This window comes from Watersipora subatra, chromosome 10, assembly GCF_963576615.1.
Source record: "Watersipora subatra chromosome 10, tzWatSuba1.1, whole genome shotgun sequence".
Classification (NCBI taxonomy): Eukaryota; Metazoa; Bryozoa; class Gymnolaemata; order Cheilostomatida; family Watersiporidae; genus Watersipora; species Watersipora subatra.
In genome coordinates this window covers 39,444,701-39,471,390 of record NC_088717.1, presented here as the reverse complement: position 1 = coordinate 39,471,390, position 26,690 = coordinate 39,444,701, and the positions used below count along the sequence as shown (strand labels likewise).

At 34.6% G+C, this 26,690-nt stretch overlaps 1 protein-coding gene across 1 annotated transcript; it reads right to left on the bottom strand.

Annotated features, from left to right (window-relative positions):
- Nucleotides 1-474: 474 nt before the first annotated feature.
- Nucleotides 475-19,431, bottom strand: LOC137407058 (compound eye opsin BCRH2-like). Its single transcript, XM_068093664.1, has 6 exons — nucleotides 19,362-19,431; nucleotides 15,466-15,623; nucleotides 13,298-13,394; nucleotides 11,049-11,214; nucleotides 7,376-7,482; nucleotides 475-599 (listed from the first exon to the last, which is right to left on the bottom strand). Exons 1-6 carry the CDS (start codon nucleotides 19,429-19,431, stop codon nucleotides 475-477), a joined length of 723 nt encoding a protein of 240 aa, XP_067949765.1.
- Nucleotides 19,432-26,690: the final 7,259 nt, after the last annotated feature.

Genomic DNA, 26,690 nt, shown 5'->3' with positions numbered 1-26,690 from the left:
GAGAAAAAAGTTATTGAACCTAAAAGATTCATGAAATATTGAAATATGGAGCCAGATTTTGTCTCGATTTTTAATGATGAGACTATCTTAACTATCTCAGCATGTCCAGAAATGAATGACCAAATACATCGCCGCTTACTGTCAAAAAGTACTAATCAAACAAAAGTACAAAAGAGTTTATTAAAGTATTTCAGGAGAGAAAATTGGGTGTTGAAGGAATCATGATGAAATAGTACTCAAGCACATATCAACTCTGAATTTTCACCAAAAACGGGTGGGAAATTGAAAACAATGCATTTTTACAGCGTCTTATTTCTAGTCTTGTCTTAGACTGGGGTCTATCAAACTTTACAATCAAATACCATCATAGGTATTATTAACTGGCATTAAATCCCACTGTAATCCTTTTAATAAGACACGATCAACACTTGGAATAATTATACCGAGAGAACAGCTTCCAAGGACAGCCAGCATTTACACCGCATGCTCATCCATCTCGACTCCGCCTTCCACTCTTTTGACAACAACGACCAGTTGATCTGAAGACTGACTTTGATGAGCTGCCAGCAAGTCATCACTATCACTCATCATTTCCGTTTCTGCAGTGTAACAGATAGGAATAACCTAAGACTGTGGGTCAACATGTTCCTTACTAACCAACTAGTTCATTATTGCTAGAAATCAAAGGATCAGGTCAGTTGGCAACTGTAATTAGCATTGAAACCTTAACATTGGTGAGACGTCTTTGTTGCCTGTTAATGACGATACATACATGTATATACCTTCCAATAGTACACTGGCAATATATGCACACAAATATATCACATATGTTTATAATCATTTTATTAGGGGGCATGAGCGTAACTAAGTTGGGAGCAGACAAAAAAAATTTTTAAAAGATGAATTTAACATAATTATGGCCAAGGCTTGTTAGCGGTGTTTTAATTATTAGTGTGTTAGTCCACAATAATAGTAATAATAATAATAGTAATAATAATAATAATAATAATCCCACGACCAAACACGAGCGAAGCGAGTGTTTGGGAGCTTTATGATAAATGCATATGTGCACACAACTCCCGAAAACTATCCATAAACGACCCTACCCAAACCCTTGTACCGAAATCCCATCAAAAAATTTAACCATTTTTCTGTGGTATCGTTTAAGTATATTAATGATACAAAACACATTTAAACCTATTTACATATGTTACCAAGTTGTTGAAAAGTGTCGACAATACCCTAAAACTTACATATCTGATTGGAGTATACACAACCAGAAAGATTAATTTGGCCTAAAATGGCCATTAAAACCTGACAAGCCTTTTTAATCAAAATTAAGACCAGCCAAAAAAATGCCCATAAAGCCGTGCCACAGATAGTAGAACCATAAAGCCGTGCGCATTTCATGAGAAAAACCGTGCACATTTCACCGGTCTGTGGCATTGTCCAATTTCCGAAGGTTTCTGTAATAAACGTAGAAGTACTAAAAAGTAATCGTTTCTTTTTTGCCGATTTTAAAGATAACTCTGACATCTTTGACAATTATAATGGGTACTTTGGTATTCCAACTGATGTCCAAAGCAGTGAAAGTAAAGGGAATGAAGATGATATTTTTCTAACAATTCTTATGAGATTATTACAATATTTATTTATAAGAATAAGTATTCGATTTTATAAGATTATTATAAGATTTAATTATAAGAATAATCATTCGAATTTACAAGATCGAAGTATATAGTGGCCGATGGCGGGCAATATGTTACTGCTATTATTTTTCTAAAGATTTTGTTGACAGTACTACAGCTGTGCCCAAATATCGCGGTACTGCCAAGCCATTTTTAATATCTGCAAAATTAAGTAATAGCCCTACATTTTCTAATAAATATACAGCCATTTCTAAGATAACCAGCTAAAATCTGTTTAGATTTTTAAATTCAACTTAAATTTTTAGATATAAATACAGATATCTAGATAAATATCACAACTTGTTGATATTGGTTGCTATGACGTTTTGAAATGTAAACAAAATTGTGCATTGGTTTTCGTTTCTCAAACTTTAACACTAGTTTTCTCAGAACTATGTTTTTGCACTAATGGTAAACATGCATTCAGTTTATTGACCATAAAATCTGCTGTAATTAAGTTGGAATCAAATTCTTTTTGCAAAATAACTGAGAATTTTCTCTTTCTGCTAGTGTACATAACTCTAAATCTCACACACCCGACTTAACCATGGTTTCTGTGATCATGACCCATTTCTTTATTTTGTTCCAGCTAGCAAAAAACTTCCAGACACACGGGAATGCTAATGCTTGCTTCTTGTTACAGATCGCTGTCAAAACCATTCTACATTCAACACAACCAACTTTCAAACTGTGTAGGCCTATATTACACAGCAGCTTGCCATTTTACTTCTAATATTGCATTTCTCCTATTGCAGGGGAGAGATATAAACATAATCTTTTCCGTTCATTATTGCTGTTTGTTGTACATAATAACACCCACACCCAGTACATTACAGCTACCATTGCAGTTATCCTATTGCACTACAGCACCATTTGACTGCTAATATTGCATTTTTCAACCATCAGTACCCTTTCTTTTTTCCAATATCACTTTGGTCGTGGGCCGTATGACAGGAGAATTTCTAGTCCCACGACCAAAAGAGCGGAGCGAGTGTTTGAGAGTTTTATGATAAATGCATGTGCACACAACTCACGAAAATTATTCATCAACAATGTCGCAAACCCTCGTACCGAAATCTCATCAACAAATTTAACCATTTTTCTGTGGAGTCGTTTAAGTATAATAACGATACAAAACACATATAAACCTATTTAAATATATTACCAAGTCTTTGAAAAGTGTCAACAGCATCTTAAAACTTACCCATCTGATCGGATTATACACAAATAGACAGATTAATTCGGCCGAAAAATCGTTATTAAAATTTGCCAAGCATTACTTTTATCAAAATTAAGACCGGCAATTGAAACGCCGAGCGACAGATAATAGAATCATTAAGTCGTGCGCATTTCACAAAAAATAACGTGCACATTTTACGAGTCTACAGCATTATCGAATTGCCGAAGGTTTCTGTAATTAACGTAGAAGTACTGAAATATAATCGTTTCTTTTTTGCCGATTTCAAAGTAACTGACATTTTGGAAACTTTTGAGTACTTTGGTATTCTAACTGATGTCCAACGCAGGGAAAGTAAAGGAAATGACAATGATATTTTTTTCTAACGATTCTTATGAGATTATTACAACATTTAATTATAAGTTTGGATGACTATTGAAGTCTTATAGTCACACTAACAACATCAATGATGGGCAATATGTTACTGTTATTATTTTTTCTAAATAGTTTTGTTAAATAGATTTTCTAAAAATCTATATAAATATCACAACTTCTTGATATTGTTAGCTATGAAGTTTTGAAATGTAAACAAAATTGTGCATTGGTTTTCTATTATTACTATATTAATAATATTGGTTATTCTAATAATATCAGTGCATTTTACTTCTAATATTGGCCAATATTGCATTTCTCCTATTGCAGGGGAGAGACATAAACATCTAATATTTTCTTTTCATTATTGCTGCTTGTTATATATAATAACACCCACACCCAGTACATTACATCTACCATTGCAGTTATCCTATTGCACTGCAGTGCCATTTGACTGCTAATATTGCATTTCTCAACCATCAGTATCCTTTATTTTTTCCAATATCACTTTGGTTGTGGGCTGTATGACAGGGGAATTTCTAGTAGTAATAATAGTAATAATATTAGTAATAACAATAGTGTTACATTACAACTGTTTATGATGTACTTCTGATGTAGTTTTGTTAGAGCCATATTAAGCTAGTTGTATCAGGGGTCTATAGAATGTGTAGAATGCTAAAATGTTAGATGTGCATCAATCATGTATGTATTAAAAGCCAACCAATCATAAATGTGTTAGAAGCGAACCACTCATATATTCTAACAATTAAGGAAACGATTCCTAGTTGTGTTAGTACTACAGAAATAGTTTTAAGCAGAAAGAAAATACATCTCAAGTGCTCTGCAGAGGCTAAACTAGTGCTGCGGAATACTTGCCAGAAATGGGAACTTTCTGTAAGATGGAACACAAGCTAGTTAGCAAAAATGAGTTTGGCAATTTACAATTAACATGGCAACTGTATGGCACATAGGAAAACTGAGATGGAGCAACTTAGGTATAGTATACTAGCAGCTGTGCCTCCCGGCGTTGCCCGGGTATTAAAAATTAGCTTGTAAACAATGAGAAGTGATGAGATTTGCTTACCACTTGCTGGCAGGCAACTCTCCAGCAAGTGGCAGGTCATTGCCAAGTGGCCTGGCACATTGCCAATGAAAATTTCCACTAACCTAGTTAGTAAGCTTCAAATGCTGGTAGGCAATGACATTGTGTCAGCACTGCTGCCCAGCTAGGCTATTCTAATAATAGCTATAGCCGGAATGCAGACAAATGTACGACATACAGACATACTTTGAGAAATATATATATATATGTATATATATATATATATATATATATATATATATATATATATATATATATATATATACATATTGTATGTTTATCATTTGTAGCTGCATTGTTTCTACAGTCGATGTATTCATATGAGTGCAACTGAGCATTGGTCTGGCTGCGAAAACAAATTCCAACATGCCTTTCAACTCTTTCACTATGAAAAGCCTTCAAAATGGCTCTCTTTAGTACCTATACAAAAGCATTGATCAAGGATCGCAGAGTTTACAGATCTAACCTAAACTTTGCCTCAGCAAATTTAGGATATTGTACCATCATTTTGCCAAAAAGAAAACAAATGAATTAGTTTTCATTTTAAACAGAACTCACATAACTGCGGTTTCTAATTTTTAAAATTTTTGGCCTCAGATGGATGAAAAAATTGTAAACGAAGATCTAACATAGTTCTGCTACAAATATCGAGCCGCAGATAATCCTAATAAAAGCATTTTTATATTAGAGAAATGGGGTCCGTATTATTGAGCTTTCAGTCAAGGATTATCTGGCTCTGTTTCAATTTAGCTCTAAGTTATTTTATTCTTATACCAACAACATTAAAGATTTAACAGTAACACCTACCATGATGATGTGATTACAATGTCAGTTTACAAGGTATACGCACATATCATAGGTATAAACATATAGCTCATGCTTAGCTTTTGATGAGTATAGCAACGTTTTCACATTGTTGAACTCAAACAATAGTGGCATATTACAAAGTAATATCACATAATAGAACACTGCATAACATAATTCAACTCAATTTGATAGAGTATAATCCAATATTATAAAAAATGAAGTATGAAATTGTAAGAAAACCTTATACATTCCATTACGATCATTACATATTATAACATGCATATCATACATTAATTTCATACATAAATATATAGCAAAGCATATAATGTTATATATTGCAATGCAATATATAATGACTTGAAATAACACATTAAAACATAAAAAGAGATTTCGTAAAACCTCTAGGTGAAAGCTTTGGCACTCTATTTTTTAACCCTTCTTTTCTAGTGGTGGTCAATTGGAGGTGGCGTTCAAATAGAGGCTGGCGTTGTATTTTTCAAATGGCTTGTCAGAATTTTGAAAAAATAAATTTAGCACTTTTTGGGACGAAGCGAATGTCGCCTATATTTTGCCCTTTTTTCCCGTTGGAGCGATGTTGAACCTTTTGGATGCAACAAATCTGCTAACTTACCTGCTAACTACCTCTAACTCTAAGTATCTCTAATTAAAATATACATTGGTAAGCTGAGCGGTATCTCTACCGCTCTCTACCGGTATCTCTCTCTATTGCTTGCTATTAATCTGTGAAGATATTATAGCCTGTGCCTTGCTTTGCAATGTGTTAGAGATTTCACTTTTTATTTCATTGTAAATTTGAAAGCACATTTTTATTTTATATCGATATTTAACATTGTTGAATCAAAACTCATTGCACTTATTGATATGTTTACTACAGTTTGCAGGCAAAACTAGCTTTTTTTAGGATCAACAGATGAGAAGTTATGAGTGTCGATCAATTTTAAGCCATATTAAACTAGCTACAAGGATGCTATTAAATAATATGCTATAAATCTGCAAATTTATAAGTTATATAACGATAATCGATCAAATGCTACCAACATATATATTAATGAGCAAGTGACATAAATGAACCATACTTATATTACACGCAGAAACAATAATTAACACTTTTAAAACAAAAATATTTGTAACGTTTGCTCGGATGGCTGCGTTTTCATTGTGGCTTTCAATGGGACAAACTTCTTCCAGTTCTCCAATGCCTTCCACAAAGTCTTCTGACCTTAACTCTTCTTCTGCTTTGCTGTACTTGTTGTATTAGCGCCAAACAAATTTTGACAAAGCAATACTTTTACGAGTTGCATTTAGCACAAATGCAAATCATAAGAGTTTCGCTTTTACGCATTGCAGCCTTCAGCCCTAAACTAGTCGTTCATCAATCATTGTAAATGTAAACCATTTTATATACTTGTACTTCAGAGTATCAGGACATGTTAAACACACTATCAAGGCATTAAACAAGGTGTTACTGTTGCTTTCAAAGTTTTACACAAAAACAATGAAAAACTCTGAAGTTGATGTAAACGATTCATTATTGTTACAATTTTGTGGACACTTTTCTACTGATCAATTGATATTATGAGCTCATAAAGATCAAATAATGTCGAAGTGGCGGTCAAATGGAGGTGGCGTTCAATTAGAGCGTTGCGCTCTATTTTTCAACCTTTCTCTCAGGGTCACGGTCAAATAGAGGTGGCGTTCAAATAGAGGTGGCGTTCAAATAGAGGTGGCGTTCAAATAGAGGTGGCGTTCAAATAGAGGTGGCGTTCAAATAGAGGTGGCGTTCAAATAGAGGTTTTGTGATAATATAATGTAATGCAAGGTGCTACAGTAAAATTCAATAAATTACAACACAATATAGTGTTGAAAGATAATATATTATATAATAAAAGGTAGTACGGTAAAACGTAATATATCTAGTATGTAATATATATAGCATATATGCTATATATATTACATGCTCTGTATAGCTATGCTATATGTATAGCTATCCTATAAAGAACCACCAGGCTATTTGTAAAGCAGTTGATGATTAACTCAGTGCCTGTATATTAGAATAATTTCCCTTCTTTTAAGGAAGATGTGCTACCTTAAAAGAAAGAAATTGAAAAATGGCAGTTATTGAAAGATAGAGATTTGTACTGCAGCTAGTCTTGGAGAGCTCCATGTTTGTTTGAATTACACTAAGGATGAAGATAGCAAAAAACTTACCGTTGAGATTATCTTGGGTGCTCTCCGGAACAGGAGCTGGTTCTCCACGAGCAGGATGCTTTCTTTTACTAATTTCTTTCCCAAACACCATCTTACTGAGTGCTTTTCTGTCAAAACAAAACAAGAAAAATTACATGTAATAGCCAATATGAGATACTGATACCGTGATACGTAATAAGGACAGGTGAGGCTGACGGATGACCCTGATAAATGCCACTAAAAGATGACACATACATATGATATTAACAAATGATACCCACAGATAATACTGATAAACAATTCATCAGCAGATGATAGCAATAGATGGTAGCAATGGATGATACCAACAGATGGTAGCAATGGATGATAGCAACAGATGGTAGCAATGGATGATAGCAATAGATGGTAGCAATAGATGGTAGCAATAGATGATAGCAACAGATGATAGCAACAGATGGTAGCAATAGACGGTAGCAATGGATGATAGCAACAGATGGTAGCAACAGATGGTAGCAATGGATGATAGCAACAGATGGTAGCAATGGATGGTAGCAATAGATGGTAGCAATAGATGGTAGCAATAGATGATAGCAACAGATGATAGCAACAGATGGTAGCAATAGACGGTAGCAATGGATGATAGCAACAGATGGTAGCAACAGATGGTAGCAATGGATGATAGCAACAGATGGTAGCAACAGATGGTAGCAATGGATGATAGCAACATATGGTAGCAATGGATGATAGCAATAGATGGTAGCAATAGATGGTAGCAATAGATGATAGCAACAGATGATAGCAACAGATGGTAGCAATAGACGGTAGCAATGGATGATAGCAACAGATGGTAGCAACAGATGGTAGCAATGGATGATAGCAATAAATAAATGAACTGGCTCTCACCAGTTCTAACATAATTTTTGTGTTTGTTTGAAAATAAAAAAACTGGCAGGAGATCCTCTGCGGATTGACCAAGTTCACTAATCACAGTTGGCGGAAGTGGTTACCGGTACATCAGTGAGTTTGGTTTAATTTTACTATAACTAATATTTGTTAAATTTAAGGTACTACTTTTATATACCTTCTAGTTTACTAAAGGTGTTAAATATCTTAATTCAGTTTTCATCATCAAACCGATCGCGACTGATTAATGCAATCTCATACCCCTTGTTTTGAATGAAACAAAAAAATGAAAACATAGTGAAAAACAGACATATTTGGAATATATGGAAACAATTATTATTAGAAAGTCATTCTAAGAAGTCTAACATTTTCACAGCAGCCACACGTGAAACAACTCACTTTATGATCTTTCACTGTTTTCTTGTCTCTCCTCCGCTACTTTTCGATCGGAACATGCTTCCTTTTAGGTGAGGGAAATGAATAGATTATTTTTAGGATTTATAGCATTTTGATACATATTTTTGATGTATAGAAGAGATGAAAATCGATTTCTGCACTTCCGAGAGCAACAGCTTTCACCATTAGGAGATGCCAGCTGGGGTTAATGGTGCTCGTACCCTTTAGGAAAGTGCTTCCCTCATCTGGAAGCCTTTGTTTAAGGGTCACTAACAAGACAGTTAAAATTTACATTCATTTGCCAAACTGTAAGTAACACGCTATCTTCAACATGACATAAATTCTTGATCGTCACATCAACGTATTTAGGTGAGGCATATAGATACACCTTTATCTTGTCATATGCGGCAACGACTGTATCGTCATGATGATACTAAACTAGTGTTCAAGTGTTGTCTTGAACTTTTTTCCAAGCAAAAATACTAGACCAGGCTAAATGAATTAGCTGCGAAAGAGCTGCTTTGGAGTCAAGGAGCCATTTGGCCTAGTGGGCATCCAATACCACCAGAACGCAATTCATTTGATGCGATCTAATGCTGCAACTGAGTCAACCTGATTGACCGGGCTACAAATAAATTATAAAAAACAGATGTTTGCGTTTTGACGTTTTATATTTTCATCTTCTAGAGTTCCACATTTTATATTTTCATATTTTATATTTTCACATTCTATATTTTTACATTCGATATTTTCATTTTTTATACATATTTGATTAATGGTTACTTTTTCAATTACTTTCATCTCCTAGATCATAAGTGGGCAACCTTTTTCGACATAAGGCCACTTTCGGATGGTAGATTGATAAAAGGCCACCATCACCTATGTCCTATAACTTTTAACGACCAGTGCAGAAAAAAGAATGTTATTGCCCTATATCACTGTTTCTCAAAATGTCAGTACTCATAGCATGAATTTTCAGATATTGCTTTAAAACTATAAATTTAAAAAGTTATGGAAATTGGAAAAAAATCAACTTTGTCCAGTTATTGCAATGACTGTATTACTATTATTTGCTTTGCTTTTATATAATCTTTGCTGCATTTGCCATTGTTGCACCTGAAAACTCACTGCCGCAGAGTCGCTGAATATTTTGTTATGGAAAGGAACTGTTGGAGGGGATTAATGGCGACATCAATCCCCATGCAAAAAGGGGATTTTATTTTTCTGCAGGACAAGCACAGTGATAGCTCATTAGGACTACGTTATTCCATCAATAAGGGAAGCAACTTCTATATAATGCCAGTCTGACAATTGATTTTTGTGGTATTCAGATTGCAGTAAAAAATACATTCAATTTTTTCTCTTTAGCCAGCAACAAAAAGGTCGCTTTCAAGCGGCAGAAGGCCACACTGGCATAAAGGCTGCACACTGCCCATGCTGGTCCTAGATAAAGCAGTTATTAATTTTACAGTTACTCCGCATTAGTAGTTAAAAAACTCAGTCAAATTTAACCAGAATTTGAATCAGTGTATTGTACATATATTAATGCCTTGTCGCTGTTCAGCCAAATAACACACCTTACTAATGGGAGCTGGCTTACCCACAAGTTTTCACAGTATTTCTGACTTTAGTCAGTTTGTTAAGGCTTTTTTCCTTCAAAAGTTGAGTTTAATTCTGTAATTATTCCAAAATCCTTTGTTGAAAAATTATACAGTGAAGTCAAACCACACAACGGAAGTGAAAGTGATCGCTGTGGAGACCGCAGCAGTGAACACTCGGCTAAATTATTCTTGTACGCAACGCATCAAAAAATTACACATAAAAAACACAAGAAAAAAACTTTGGTTATACATATCGCATGTTATTTATGGATATTCATAGAACTGCCGCCATTATTGATGTTTATGTTATTTTACCTAGACAAATATTTCGAGACTTGTGCAGACAAGAGTTACAGAAAGTTGTTAATCGCGATTGTGTATTATACAAATATTAATATTATTTGTTGCTGTTTATTATTGAGTTTATCACATTTTGCCACAAATTATCCTCATTTTAGCTAATAATGAGTGGCGACTCATCCTGCCATTGAAATAGTAATATAATAATCTCGTTAATCTACCAATCACTGACTACGCTAGATGGCTAACTTCCGTGTCAGTTGCTATTAACGTCTGCGACCTAACACATTTCTTTTCAGCAAATTTAAATGGGATACCTTAAATCAAAGCAGTAAAATTGAAGCAATACATGAAAGTATATTGACCCAATTTCTGTTATTATTATTGCCGATTTATATAATTAGGAATTTAAGCTATTGTAAAACAGAATTATATAAACATATATTGAACATGACCAACCCAATCTTCTAGATAACTTTAGCACTAAATTTCACCTGTGACGCGGGTTGTTAAAGCAATAGACGCATGGGTTAAAGATGAATGAAAGTTTGGCAAAGAATGCCAGGAATGTGAATGCAAGGTTTGGAATTCTTTTCTCATCGCCAAAAGCCGACCACATGGAAACAATTCCATAAGGAGTCCATGCCAGCATGTAAAACCCTAAAACAAGCACAAAGATTAGGTTAGTTAAAAAACTGATCTTCCTCGCCATAAGCATATACATAGAACATACAGTATCTCATATATGTAACTGGGGACACAATATGCTTTCAATCTTGTGTGCTGAAAACAGGGGAGGACGACTCACATCACAAGGAAGCCTTTGACACTTAATCCCTGATAATCAGCTTAATCCTGGATAATCGGCTAAATCTCAACACTCTAGCGTGTGATGCATGTACATAATTTATAGAGCAAAAAGTTGTCTTCTCTATTCAAAACTTTGTTCCGCGGAACAGACATATAATTAGTTCAATGGCCGTTCAAGAATAGGCTGGCATTCATGCGATAAAATCTCAACATAATTGTAAATACCGTCAAATTTTATTTGAGCGGCACTTCTAATAGAACGGGAATATAGGAAAATGGTTGAATTTAATTGAACCATGTTTCCATTTGCCTGCCACTCTGACACTCTTTGATCCGTACAAACCCGTAATAGAAAGTGATCAGTAATAATATTGGCCCGATTACATCAATAACAATAATTTCTTTCGTTATTTCTGTAGTGGTTGTCATGGTTTTAGCGACAGTGTAAAGGAGAATATCGATCTTCACAGTATTCAGAACTACACAATGATCTGAAGTTATGGTGGTCTAAATTCAGTCTATTGCTTTTAGATTCATCCATAAAGTGGCTTAAAATTCTATTTGAAGACTATGAAGCGTTTTGAAGAACGATGAAACTGCTTTCCAGGAACACCATACGCGTAATAACAGCTTTTGTTATTGTGCATCAAATTTCGTTTTTCAACTCCAAAGCTTTACGGTTTTTCTTAAAACTTTGAAAGCGACACCATGAAAATAATTAATAAGAATATGTGGCAAATAATAATAATCTAACTTTGCCTGATCCTTCGACATAAAGGTATATGAAATACAGCTTAGCAAAAATGCTGGGCTAATGGCATTAATGTCGGTCTACCAGAAGGAGAGGGCAAAATATAAGCAACATTAAAAACGCTTCGCCCAATAAAATATTAAACCTATTATGGGCAAAGGCATGCTGATGTCGCCTATATTTTGTTCAATTTTAAGAAGAAATGATCTTTCTAAAATATTTAGTGAGCTAGTCAAAAATATAGTGCCACCCTCTAGTTGAATGTCACCTCTAATAAAACGACACTATAGGAGAAGGGTTGAAAGATAAACCGCTATAATACATTCTATAACCTTGCGTGTTTTATTTCAGAAAAAATAAGTAATATTTTTGACTAAAATTGAGTAAAGCTCGAGAGATTATTTTGAAAGATATTCCGCAGTGCAAATATTCAAAGATGCATACTTTTCAAATATAATGGTTGACTTCAAACAAACACAATTTAAAATAATTAAATACTAAATTTAAATATATTTAGATACTAAATAAACATTAAAAAATAAAAGAAAGGATTGCAAGATTTTTTCTATTTGAATTCAAAAGGCTGGTTTTAAAAATAAGTTTTTGTTTGTATTTAGCACGAAACAACCAAATATAGAAGTTAACAAAATGATAATAATGGTGTAGTTGTACACGGAAGCTAATTATAAGATGGTGAGTTTTTAATACTGATACCTGATGATAGATAAGATAGTGAGTAGTTAATACTGATACCTGATGATAGATAAGATAGTGAGTAGTTAATACTGATACCTGATGATAAATAAGATAGTGAGTAGTTAATACTGATACCTGATGATAGATAAGATAGTGAGTAGTTAATACTGATACCTGATGATAGATAAGATAGTGAGTAGTTAATACTGATACCTGATGATAGATAAGATAGTGAGTAGTTAATACTGATACCTGATAATAGATAAGATAGTGAGTAGTTAATACTGATACCTGATGATAGATAAGATAGTGAGTAGTTAATACTGATACCTGATGATAGATAAGATAGTGAGTAGTTAATACTGATACCTGATGATAGATAAGATAGTGAGTAGTTAATACTGATACCTGATGATAGATAAGATAGCGAGTAGCTAATACTGATACCTGATGATAGATAAGATAGTGAGCAGTTAATACTGTTACCTGATGCCTCCATAACAATCTTTGCCATTTGCCATTCCCTTTTTTGCTGCTTGCTCTGCCTTTTGCTATCTGACTTCGGGTTGAAGTTTCTTCTGACCTACAAGAATTTCTCAAGTACAAATATTAGTAATCATATGGAGTCCAAGTCTATGCCTATTGTGACAAAACTAATAAATTAATTACAAGTGTATTAATAGAGCTAATTCTCCTGTTATAATAATTCCACAGAACAAACTGGAGATGCTTCTATAATTAGTGTTACGGCAATCCATCACCTGTGTTTCTATCGCTGAGATACTACTGCATTTCTTGCTGTAATGACTGCATTAAATAACACAGTTGTGATAACTGTAATATTTAGTGTATGACCTCTAAAGTTATTGCTAGATTAAATCGATAGAGCAGGGGGTTGTGCGTAACCAATGGCTCTGTTTTGTGTTGTTACACTTATGTAACTGAAGTTGTCATTCCTCTATGGTAAAATGGGTTGTAATAACTCTGTAGGACAATGGGTTCTGATAACTCTATTGGACAATGGTTTGTGATCAATCTATAGGACAATGGGTTGTGGTCACTCTATGGTGAAATGGGTCGTGACAACTCTATAGGACAATGGGTTGTGATAACTTTATTGAACAGTGGGTTGTGATGACTCTATTGAACAGTGGGTTGTGATAACTCTATTGAACAGTGGGTTGTGATGACTCTATAGGGCAATGGGTTGTAATAATTTCAGAATGCAATAAGTTGAGAAAGTTTCAAAATTGAATGCTTTGTAATAACTATGCTAATTATGATAACTTTATGAGTTGATCTTGCCGTGATGTAATTGTACCGCAAGCATTGGTTGATGGTCGATGGCAAAAGGTGCATTAGCCCCTTTAGTCTGCGTTTAAAATGATTTTGAAATGATCAGATATATCATGGGTGTGAGCACTCCTTTAAAGATCAAGTAGCTCTTTGCTTCGCATATTGTAAGCAGAGGCTGTGCGTGTTTTAAGAGCATTGCTGTACAAACAATTAATCTGTGATTATGGCTAAACTTGTCAGAGCCCTGTAGGAAGTGAACTGCAGCAACTGGAAATATGCTCCACTGCAAAGAGCGGTTTAAAGCTAAACGACCTTTTGGTCATTTTTTTAGCCTTGAGCCTATAGCCTATAGTTCACAGGTCAGGTGATATCAAACACCAAGCCGCAGCTACCCACAGTTATATTAATATACTCGTGTTTTATTTAGCTGTGAAGGAATTAGCAAGGAAACTAGTGTCACACTGCGGTCTCAATATGGGCAGGTGGTACTTCTAGCAAGAATTTAGTGCTGTACAGCATATAGACTCCTTTATTATGAACCAATGGCGTGCACCAATTGAGCTTCGCCAATGATATACAGCCCCCAAGGGTAGGCGACGGCTATCATATTGGCGGGGTTTAATGATCGTTCTCTGTTAGGATTGTGCTAGCCTGGGTTTCGGAGCTAACACAACTCTCGTGGGGCGGTCGCGTTGCCTTGTTAGGTTTTGGAAAACACGACTCGCTGTTATCGTTTCATTAGCTCATTCAGTCTGTAGACCCCGCGGTTCACAATAGCAAACCTTGATTTTCTACAATGTAGGGGTAATACCTAACCAAAATAATGGATCCATGCAAAATAAAACATTTCAAATTACCTACTTTTACTAATTTTAAAATTGGTAAAAGTTGTAGTATACGCTTAAAGTTGAAGATAATTTACCCAAAATTACCTGAACAATGGCCTTTTTTTCCTAGTTTTTGATTAATATTTTGCTACCCCTAAGATAAAATGACAAAGTCTTTCATCGTTGTCACATTGTTTTACCTGGCCAATAAGATGGGACAGCAGGCAAAGCTGTGCATTGTAGTTTTCATACTCAAAATCTAAATATAAAACAGGGGGCTCTATATCATTGGCTTCACTGACTTTGGAATTTTGCGACTCAATGCTTACAAATTGGTTTTACTAAAACAAATATTTTATACGACAGCAAAAATAACAGATATAGCTACTTAGAGCAAAACTCACAACAAATTGGTTGCCCGCAAAGAAATATGAAGTAATATTTCCTTCCTTTGTGGATAACTCAAGTTTTCTAAGTTTTGCTCAAGGCCAGCATTACAATAAGTATACATACCATGCACATTGCACATACCAGGTAGAGTATTTGGCCATTGGTGCACAAAATCACGGCAAGCGGGAGTACAAATGTACTAAGGAATATCACCACATTGTAAATGAAGGCATGGAGATGGCCACTATTCCAGTCTAGAGAGCAAGAAAGCCTTCCCTCGATCACATATTTGTGAATTCCTGTGGCAGAAAACCTAACATTAATTTGAGACTCAATAATAGTCTACAACAATTAGCTCATAGAAAATATTTGCTCATTATTAAAATGCCTTGTCTTTGAGCTTTCAAAGTCATATTCAAATTAGACTACTTTCAACTTTCCTCATTTTTAGACTAGGTCATTATCAGATTAAACCATTTTGGACCATCTCCTTTTTGAAAAATGCAATTTTATACTAGCTTAGTTTTCGGGTTGTTGAAAAAATGATTTGGAGCAAAGTTAATTTTGGGACTGAATTTTGATAACTGTCCAATCTTGCAATAACAATAACCCTTTATGAATATATTGAATTTGTATACCATTTCATCAATATCAGTTTATCAGTTAGTTGATCAGCTGGTTTATCAGTAGCCTTTTGCTTTTATCATCTGTTTATTTTTCTTACCTACATATAAAATGTGCAACTAGTAATAATTACTAATTCTCCTAGCAAATGGGAATTGTCATCCTACTTGAATAGTAATGATTAACGCAACCACTGATGACCAGCATAAAAATCCTACAATATTTCACAATCTGACAGTTCCTGCTTTTGTGCCATTCATGTATGTATAACTTTCTATTGGCCTTGGTAATGGCCTATGGTAATGGTATTGACCTTTGTTACATGACAAAAAAACGGAAAGACAGAAATCAGGAACTATTGTGTGAGTTGAACAGAAGTTGTTTTAGAAGTTGATAAGGTATCTAATAGCATTGAGGAGTCTGGATAGTGAATTGAAGGTTGTAGTAACAGAAAGTTCATAAACTGACCGTTTATAAACTGAACACTTATGAACATTAATTTAATACGAAACATAAAGTTCATGCATGTCAGTTTGCTAGTAATTTGACACAGTAAGTTGGCACATAATCTGTCATCTACATATTACATATTGATGACGTGTCTGATCTTCTAGTCTTGCTGTAAGTGCTGAAGTTAGGTAATTTACCTACAACTGTTTGGACCTAACTATAGATAATATACCTACAACTGTTTGGACCTAACTATAGATAATTTACCTACAACTGTTTGGACCTAACTATAAATAATTTACCTACAACTGTTTGGACCTAACTATAAATAATTTACCTACAACTGTTTGGACCTAGTTACCTATCTTGCCTGTCTAACTGGCTTATATTTATTCAGTTACATGTATGTACAGAACAGAACAGAATGATGGTAACAGCTGACTTGTCATTCAACCAATCGTTTTACCTGGCACATACATTAACTAGAAGCTCTTTTAAAAACAATTAGTATTGGTCGACTTATTCACTCATCGCCAAACTTTTTTCTCTATTTTTGGGAAGCTTCTTATTTGTAGTAATGTTTTTATGCTTCTGATAAAATATCATATTTTTAGAGCAGTAGATGTTCTATCACTCCCACATATGTTGGTTTATTTTACTAACATTGTTAGGTTCAAAATACTGAGTGAATTAACTTCTTCATGCATCACTGATATGTTTCAATTTTCAAGTCCCAGATATTCATGACATGATGGTTATATTTTGTACTTACTAAAAAATGCACTCAACAGTTTTATTACTAATTCTTTAAATCTTTTGTCAAAAGAGATAAAATGTGTACATAAACGTAGTAGTTTCAAGTTTTTCTCATATAAATTTTTGTTTTTGTGTTTATGACACCACATAGCAATACCTTTTTATTTATTAATTTATTGGTGTGACCATATGTAAAACATTTTTTCTAGAAAAATGATAATGTACTGCCTAATAAGAGTGTATATACACTTAGATGTTTTGCAATGGCTTTAACAATAGGACCAAAGATAGATGTAAGGTGAGAGAGACATAAGAAATTCACCTGCTAGCGGAAGAATTGCCCAAATAAGCCCGTACACCCAGGAGAAGACAACCATGGCATGAATGTAAAAAGGGATCTTTTTGGAAGCAACTGCGCTGATTGGGCTGTTCATGGTCATGCATCTTTCTATGGAAATTGCGCAGAGATGGACTATAGATGTGACACCGCACCAGTACATCATCATTGCATAGAATACACATCCTGTAACAGAAAGCGACAAAAATCAGATCACAAAAATCACACTTTGTGTCTCGTGGTGTAGTATTAGCCTCGCTTCCAAGTGTTTAGTACTCTATGGTTGTTAGCAAGCAGCGCAAGCATCGAACATTGACCATGATAATTACCTAACAAATATACGCGCTAAATATCCTGTAGTAGCGCAACACACAGTTGATTATTGATTTAAACAGAAGTTTTGCAATCTCTGAGACGAAAAAACACTTATTATCGTTAGCATTTAAACAGCTGAACCCTAGATTTACATATCTGCAGAAATTGATGTGATAATCTGTCACCTTCGTATAAAAATGAGTTGATACAAAACATGAATAGCAATTTAAAAATGTTTAAGAATAAAAACCTGTAAACCTGCTATCGAAAACAAACGACTTGATGCCAAACATAGCCTTAGCATAAACTATCGTTTTAGCAATGTGAGTACATGTAACATTATCGTGGGTGCATAAACTAGTATCAAATCACTTCCTACTGCAATGTCTTTCAGCACATTAAATATAAATTTTTTGTGAATTTTTTATGCAGACAACCATATTCTGCACTGCCGTTCTAACAAACATGTTAACTTTTGGTTAAACTAGCAGACAAATCTTTAAAATGAACATTAAAAATAAAATGGTTTGCTCAGGAATATAACAAACAGGACGACCTTGAACAGCCTCTTATGAATGCGCCATAGACTGTTTATAACAAGTTAACTAGACTACTACATTGGCAGTCCGGTGTGCCATGACAGATCATCAGGTGTAATAACTATGCATACAATTATTCCATTAAATTAAATGGGTGGTTAATTAGCGCAGTTGTTAGAGTGTTGGTCTACCAAGCTAAAGGTTATGCCATCTTTTTTCCTAAACTCCAAGCGAGACTTTGGACGGACAAACAGACGAATGGACGGACATGTCAGACAAGTGGACCGAAGACTGCTTACAGTATTTATCTTCCAATCTGTTTCCAGAACAATGAGTTGTGATAACTCTATAGTACAATGCGTTGTAATAACTCTATAGTACAATGAGTTGTGATAACTCTTTAGTACAATGAGTTGTGATAGCTCTATAGTACAATGAGTTGTGATAACTCTATAGTACAATGAGTTGTGATAACTCTATAGTACAATGAGTTGTGATAACTCTATAGTACAATGAGTTGTGATAACTCTATAGTACAACGAGTTGTGATAACTCTATAGTACAATGAGTTGTGATAACTCTATAGTACAACGAGTTGTAGCGATTCCAGATTGCAATGAGTTGAAACAAATCTAAAATAGAATGCATCATAATAACTCTATTAATTGTGATAACCTAATATTGCGATGAGCCGCGATCGCTCTGATGTGATTAAACCAGGAGCATTTGTATAGCTCATCTAGCCTGTGTTTCAAAAAATTTGAAAGCATCAAATATATCATGTGTGGGCAACCTCTCAAGATCAAATAGCTATTTTCTTCGCTTGCAGCAAGCGAAGAACAACAAGCAGCGCTTGTTATACAAACGATTAATCTGTGATCATGGCTAGACTTCTTTCAGTCCGTAGGAAGTGAACCTCGACAACTGGACACATGTCCCAATGCAAAGAGCGGTTTAAGGCTGGATGACATTTCGGCCATTTTTACAGAGCCTTGATTGAGTTAGGTGTTTCTTACCTTCAGACCTAAAGATCCATGTGTGATGAAAAGCATTAATGGAGAACATGGAACCACCAATAGTTGCCATAATTAGGTCACTGATAGCGAGACTTCTCAAAAGATAAGAAGTTCTGGTCTGCAGTTCTTTCACCTTTGTCAGAAGTATTATCGCCAGGCTGTTAGAAGTGATCCCGATTATAGTCAAGATTATCAGTAAAGTACCTTTTAAAGAATAAGAAGCTCATCACTGTGACAGATATGGAGAACAACAAAAATACTCATTACAAGCACTTGTCGTAACCCGCCACAACTATTTTATTCTTACAGTCAACAACCAGAATTTTAATTCACTTGCAAAGTTTTTCAAAATTTGTGGATTTTCTGAGTCTATGTTTTGACATCGACTAAAAAATTCACATTTAGACTTTTGTTGTAAAATATACCCTTAAAATTAATTTACATGTATATTGGCCTATATTTTACATATAAATTAATCTTATATGTAAAATATACATGTACTAACACGGTTTACTTTTTCCAAAATTTAGTCATAGTTTTGGCTAATCACTCTAAAATGTTTTATTGTCTTTGTGTTCATTTCACTAAAACATGCTCATCTTTTTGGACAACAATTGATGCATTTTACAAAAATGCACAAACTATACCAAGCTTTAAAAGTTGAAAATTTAATTCCCTGCAATTCCCTTTGAATTTTCAAGCAATTTTCACAGCGACTCATTTGCAATATTATTCGAGCATTTCCAGATTATAAGTTTCATAAATTGCTTGTTGCTTACAATTGCCACAGAGAAAACAACAATACACAAATGCACCATTAAAATAATAGGGAAAATATAATCCTGGTGCAGTGATTCTCAACTTAGCTGTACTGAATTCTACCAGTTTCATATGCGCTTTCACCAAACTCTTCCTCTTAAAAAATAAAATATGACACATTCAAGATAGGTATATGTTTTACTGGGGGACATCATAAACTGCAGTACTATCAATATAATATCAATATAATATCAATATAATATTAATATAATATCAATGTATTCAATGAACAAAACCAAAACAAGCCATAAACTCCAAAAAATCACGTATCTCTTCATGAAGACATAACCGTGCAAATCGGTGTGACTTCTGCTGTTGCCTTTGTGAAACCTCGGAGACTGACTCATTAAACCCCTATGGTTTGATTGTACCTAGGTTAAGAACTCCTGTCCTAAATATATAAGTAGCTATAACACATTGATTTTGTTTGTGCACAGGCAAAGAAAAGAAATTAAAAAAGTCAGCAGCTATAAGAACCTGTAGCCTCCATTCAACACTCTATTGATTTTGTGATGAAGTACATGTATGCGTTCAATGACAGGGCAGAAATCACAAATGAGAAATATTGGAATAAAACTCTGGTTATCTTATTAACTTGAGATGACTCTAGTAAGCTTCTTAGTTGTGAGACTGACTTCTGAAAAATGGTTGACATGAGGTGAAACATCTAGTCAGCTTTGAGTAATATATAGACTCTGCCCTCTTGTTTCTTTAACTAATGCTCATTCAAAATTCTGAGTCCTGTTTGCATTCCGCTATATATCCTTAATTACTCTAACACACTTATGTACATCTATAGATATTGCTACACATCTCTGTACATCTATAGATATTGCTACACACCTTTGTACATCTATAGATATTGCTACACATCTCTGTACATCTATAGATTATGCTACACATCTATGTATGTCTATAGATAGTGCTAAACACTTCTGTACATCTATAGATATTGCTACACATCTCTATACATCTATAGATATTGCTACACACCTCTGTACATCTATAGACATTGCTACACATCTCTGTACATTTATAGATATTGCTACACATCTCTGTACATTTATAGATATTGCTACACATCTCTATACATCTATATAATAAATGATCTCAGCCAATAAAATATTTGTGAGTTGTGTAGTGTAGTTCAGATGTGGCCAGGTTACACATAATGTACCTAACAAGTTGAAGTGCTAACGAATAATTGCCCAGGTTTAACATGCGCTTTATAAACTTCAAAGTTTATAAACAACTTTGAAACCATGAAACATTGATAACATCTTTCTATTATACAGTAGACCCTCCAAAGCATGATTAATCCATTCCGAGAACATTTATGTTATAGTGGTCTTATGCTGTATGAAGTGTAAGATGCATGTAAATAGCCTTAACCGTTCTAAGATCTTCCCAAGCTCACTACTTTAACCCTTCAAATACGTAAAAACTAACCTTAGCTTTTTACTTTAATGACTGTACAGGAACTATGGTATTATTTGCTTGTATTAACAACTTTTTCCTTCTTTCCTTTTTTAACATTTTCAGTTGACAATGTTATGTTAAGTTAAAGAGAGTGCACACCTTCAATGGCAGTTCAAACCGATTTTTTGATTTTTTCTGCACAACAAGGTCTTTGCTGCAACAAATAAAAACATTGTTTTTAACAAAGCATGAAAGTTAACAAAAAATGGAAAACAGTAAAAGACAAATATAGTTTCACTCTAATAAGAGAAGAATTGTCTGCCCATACAGGGTTAGAGGTTAGGATAAAACATCCCTTTCAATGAGACGTTTACATTCAGCTTGGTAAGCTGATACTCTAACACCAGTGAGTACCATCACACTAGTAGTGTTTCTTCGTCCGAGGCTAGGATTAGAGGGTAGGGATAAAACAACTATCAATGAGCTTCCAACTCGTGGCATTCAGATTGGTACACCAATACTTTAACACCTGCACCAATCTACCTGCGCCTTCAAATATTTCCGAATAATTGTTCAGCTACCTATTCTCTGTGTTTTATTGACATACCTGATGATCTCTGACGGCACACGAGATGACCAGAATACTAGTATATATAATCGAGATAACCCTATGTGTTGGTTTCTCTCGTAAGTGCGGCAAAAGAGAAAATGATATTTTTGAGGCTAACTAGTGGTCTCTCGTTATAAACATGTAAATATAATTTACGTTATATAAATGTTCTTATGTAATATAATGCAAAAACTTTACATAAATTCTCACTGTTATGTGGAATTTAGATAAAAAGAGGTCGAGTTATAGGAGCAGCTACTGTACTTGTTATAGTAATAAACTGAAAGATTTGTACAACCTTTTGGCAGTTTGCCAATTACACTCGACGCATCTCAAATGGGATATTATGCGAATATCTTAGGCTCTCCTGTGATTGGCCAATAATGTCGAGGTTGGCTTTCATAGAAAGCCAGAGTATTTGAAAAGTTGACTTCACAGAAAAGCCGGGGGGGGGGGGGGGGGTGGGGGGTGGGACTATCTAATGGGTCTCGATATAAAAGCGGGCATTAACCAGTGTTTGGGAGAAACATGAGTAAATGAGCTGCACTATTGAGCTTCTGTGCCTTTGCTGACAGGAAATCTGTGTGTGATGGTTAGGGCAAAAGAGACCATCGCATAGCAGCGCGGCTGCTTATTGGCTTGTGTACAGGTTGGCAGTTGGGACTGCTGTGTGATTGATGACAACTTTCTGCTGTGGGCATGTGTCGCCATGGTGATGAAGGCTGGTGGCAACGGTAGGTTGGTGTGCCATCGTTGCAGCTTCGGGCTGCGGAACAAAATTTGTCGTTCAGCGTACAGCATCGAAACGCCAAGTTTTTTACCAATCGATTATTGGCAGATAAAGCTTCTCTTTCGGATCTAACTAGCTCTGCAATTTAAAAATTCTGTAAATTACTCATTTAAAAAAATGAATGTGCTCACTTGCGTTTCTTATGCGAATATCTGAAAACTGATGCACATAAAAAGCTTTTCAGTAAAATGAAAATAAATATAGTTATTACTATTCAGACTAAGCAATGATTGATGTAATTATTATTATCATTATCATCATGACCATCATTATTATACTTTTTTATACTATTCTGTTACTTCAAACAATCAGTTGTAAACTTAGGCTAAGTGATTTTCCAACGTAAAATTTATTTTCCAGCATTTTCAAAAGTGAGATGATTTCCTTTGCAGCAACCATCATAGTGTATGATGGTTGCTGCATCAACCAATCGATAGTTTCTTGCTGATTTCACATACCCGGCTGGTTAGTTAATACATATTTGGATTTGTCAACAAGTCATTTTTAACAGGAAATTATATGGAAGCATTATATATTATCCATAGACTAGTGCTAAACCAAAAAGCATTAAATGGCTAGCGTGAATAGTCAAACCGCCAACTAACTTGCAAGTTTTTCAAATTCAGAACCTCACAAGTCACATATTGCAACCAGCTTGTGTAGTCCGAGTTATGTGCTAGCGTATCAATTTTATTACAAACATCCGTATCACTGCTTATGTTACGGGCAGAAACAAACGTATCTTTTGGTTGATCATAAAAAATAATCAGTGGTTTCATTTTAGTGTGTCTTGTTAACGAACGTGTACAGGTCGATATAATGTTAGGTTTTTACAGATTCATGTAAGACCCTCTCCATATGCATATATGTACATTAATGAAAGTAGTAACGTGTTCGAGATAATTTTTATTGATCTTTAAATAGTTGAAAAAACTAGTGTAACGACCGTTTTTCTTTTTTGGAGCGTTTCAAAAAACAAAGTGTGCTCATCATTGACATAATTAAATAATGAGTGAGATAGAAAAGTAGGAAAACAAGCTAACATTACAACTATGGACCAAACGGTTGTCAGTCTTGCACGTGCAATTGATAAAAGTGAAACATGGAATACAATCTTCTGCTATTTGATTACCTTAGCTAATCCTTGCTTCTCAGTTGATTGAGTATACGGGAAAAAAGAGCAGGTTTGTAAAAAGACGATGCTCAACAATAATCTGTCAAGTACTGACAATCGTCACCAATTGCTTTTAATTCCACATCTTTAAAGAAACTGTCATATCTCTTATATATTACATAATATATATATATATATATATATATGTATATAGAGTACATGGACTTTCTTAAAGTCTGTGAGGCAACCTAGTTGTTTCATGGCAGGAAGTCAACTCTCATTGGTAATGGGATTTGTGTTCCTTGCTTAAGCTCTGAGCTGCACTAATGAGGCTTCCATAGGCGAAACAGTACTGTTTGTAGCATGAGTATATATATATAGATATAGATATATATATGGTATCATTTCAAATTCGGTAGGTAGGTATCATTTCAAATTCAGTAACAAGCGTTGACAAAAGCTATGCTATACGTCTGGTAATTTCTGATGTATTTTGCAGTGTTTGACCACCGACAAGATGAGACAGCTCTCTTTCATGAACCTTACTTTACTTGATTGGTCAGCAGTATTAATCGCTGCTACAAGTTTAACGCGGTGTACCTTCTGTTTGATAATAGGAAACATTGCCAAGTGTCAAAATTTTTGGTAAAACAAATAAAATTACCTAACAAAAAACCTACCTCTTAATGAAATGTCACCGCTTGTGACAACAACAAAATATTATACAAAAGAGTTTACTTAACCAGGTAAAAGGAGTTAATATTCTTACCCAGTACATAGTCAAAATAGTAAACTACATCAGAAAGTCCGCTAGCCGCTGTCTCGTTCCTATAATGTATGTCATTCTCGCAAACTGCACCCGCTGAGCTACAGTTGCTTACCATGTACCTGACAGACATGGTGATATCGAGGTTATGCCTGTAGGAACTATGCGAGTCTTTTATATATGTCGTCTACTAAATCAATATCTGCCAGGAATCTTATTTGATGTTCACACTACTGATCCAATGCAGCCATTATTGAACGGAATAAATATTCACTTCAAATGCTGTTGATAGAAGTCCAAGCTTCGCAACTTCATTATATTTGACGATGACAGGTGAGATGCATTTGGTTGTTGTTATAAAAAAATCATGGAGACTTGATTATTATTTTAAAGCATGACTTAGAATATGATGAGAAAACTACATCAAAGAGTAATTCTAATTTAGTAAAATGGAAATTGAACCCAGCGCTGCAGTAACTGTTACATTAAATTCGTTGCTCGGTCTACATCTATGACCAGGAAGAGTTACGCGGTAGAGTACTCATAGCATGCTGCATACATCTATGACCAGGAAAAGTTACCCGCTAGAATACTCACAGCATGCTGCATACATCTATGATTTAGAAGAATTTCCTGCTAGAATACTCGTAACATGCTGCATACATTTATTACCAGGAAGATTTTCCTGTTAATGTCATTGTAGCATGCTGCATACATCTATGACTTGGAAGAGTTTCGTGTTAGACTACTGGAAACATGCTGCCTTTCTTTTCTTGCTGTAGTATTTAGAACTTCCGTGTTCAAGCAAAAAAACGAATGAAATGGTACTAAACCAGAAATGGACCAAGTAATAGATCCTTCATCTAAACAATAGATATACTCTTACTTGTTTTGATTATATGATTACTGAAGCTAATGGTAAACAAGGAACTTGGTCTAAGAAACAAGATAGGGTGATTTCTGTCTACCTTCACAAGTTGATCACGAGGGATAATCACAATTAGACAGAATCTGGGAAGTTGCCAACTTCTAATGGATAAACAGGTCTACATTTAAGGCACTGCGGTCTACCTAGAAAGCCTCTTAATTATACTCATTCAAATCAGAATAGCAACATTATAGATTATCGACTATTATCGTGATTATCATGCGGTAGTTTTATCAAAGTTCCTGGTCATTTACATGCAGAGCAATAAGAGAAGCAACGGCAATGCTAATCTCTTCGAAGGTTATCTCTATCGATATAAAAAGTTTTAAAGCTGCCATATCATGGCCATTCCTTCTTACAAATAAAAATCTGACCAAATATCTTTGGTTTGGGTTTTCATATGCATATCTCCTAAACTCGCATCGATGAAGCATGGTAGTATTCGATTCAAATATTTATTTTAGCGGTCCTTGATGCCTAAAATTAAAAAATTCTCAAAATTTTTTTTGCATGGCTAACACATACACCATGCCAGTATCATGCATCGTTGCTCACATAATGCATGCATAACATGTTTGTCCAAGACACAACCAATCCGCTTGTTTTATTAAACCAACTTATAAGTAATTATTAGTTACTTAATGCGTGATTATATGATTATTATATGATCATTAATCATAATCAGTGCTGCAAGGAAACCCATAATCTAATGTGCGGCCATGACAGTGAGAATCCCATGAAACTGAACAGGTATTGACTTTACTGGCATTGCAAAAAAAGTTGCATTCAGTAAACTTAGCTGCTTCACATTTTTGCAAAATATAAGTTAAAATTAAGGCACAACTATGACTTCCCATAGTCTGAGGACCACAAAAAACACAGA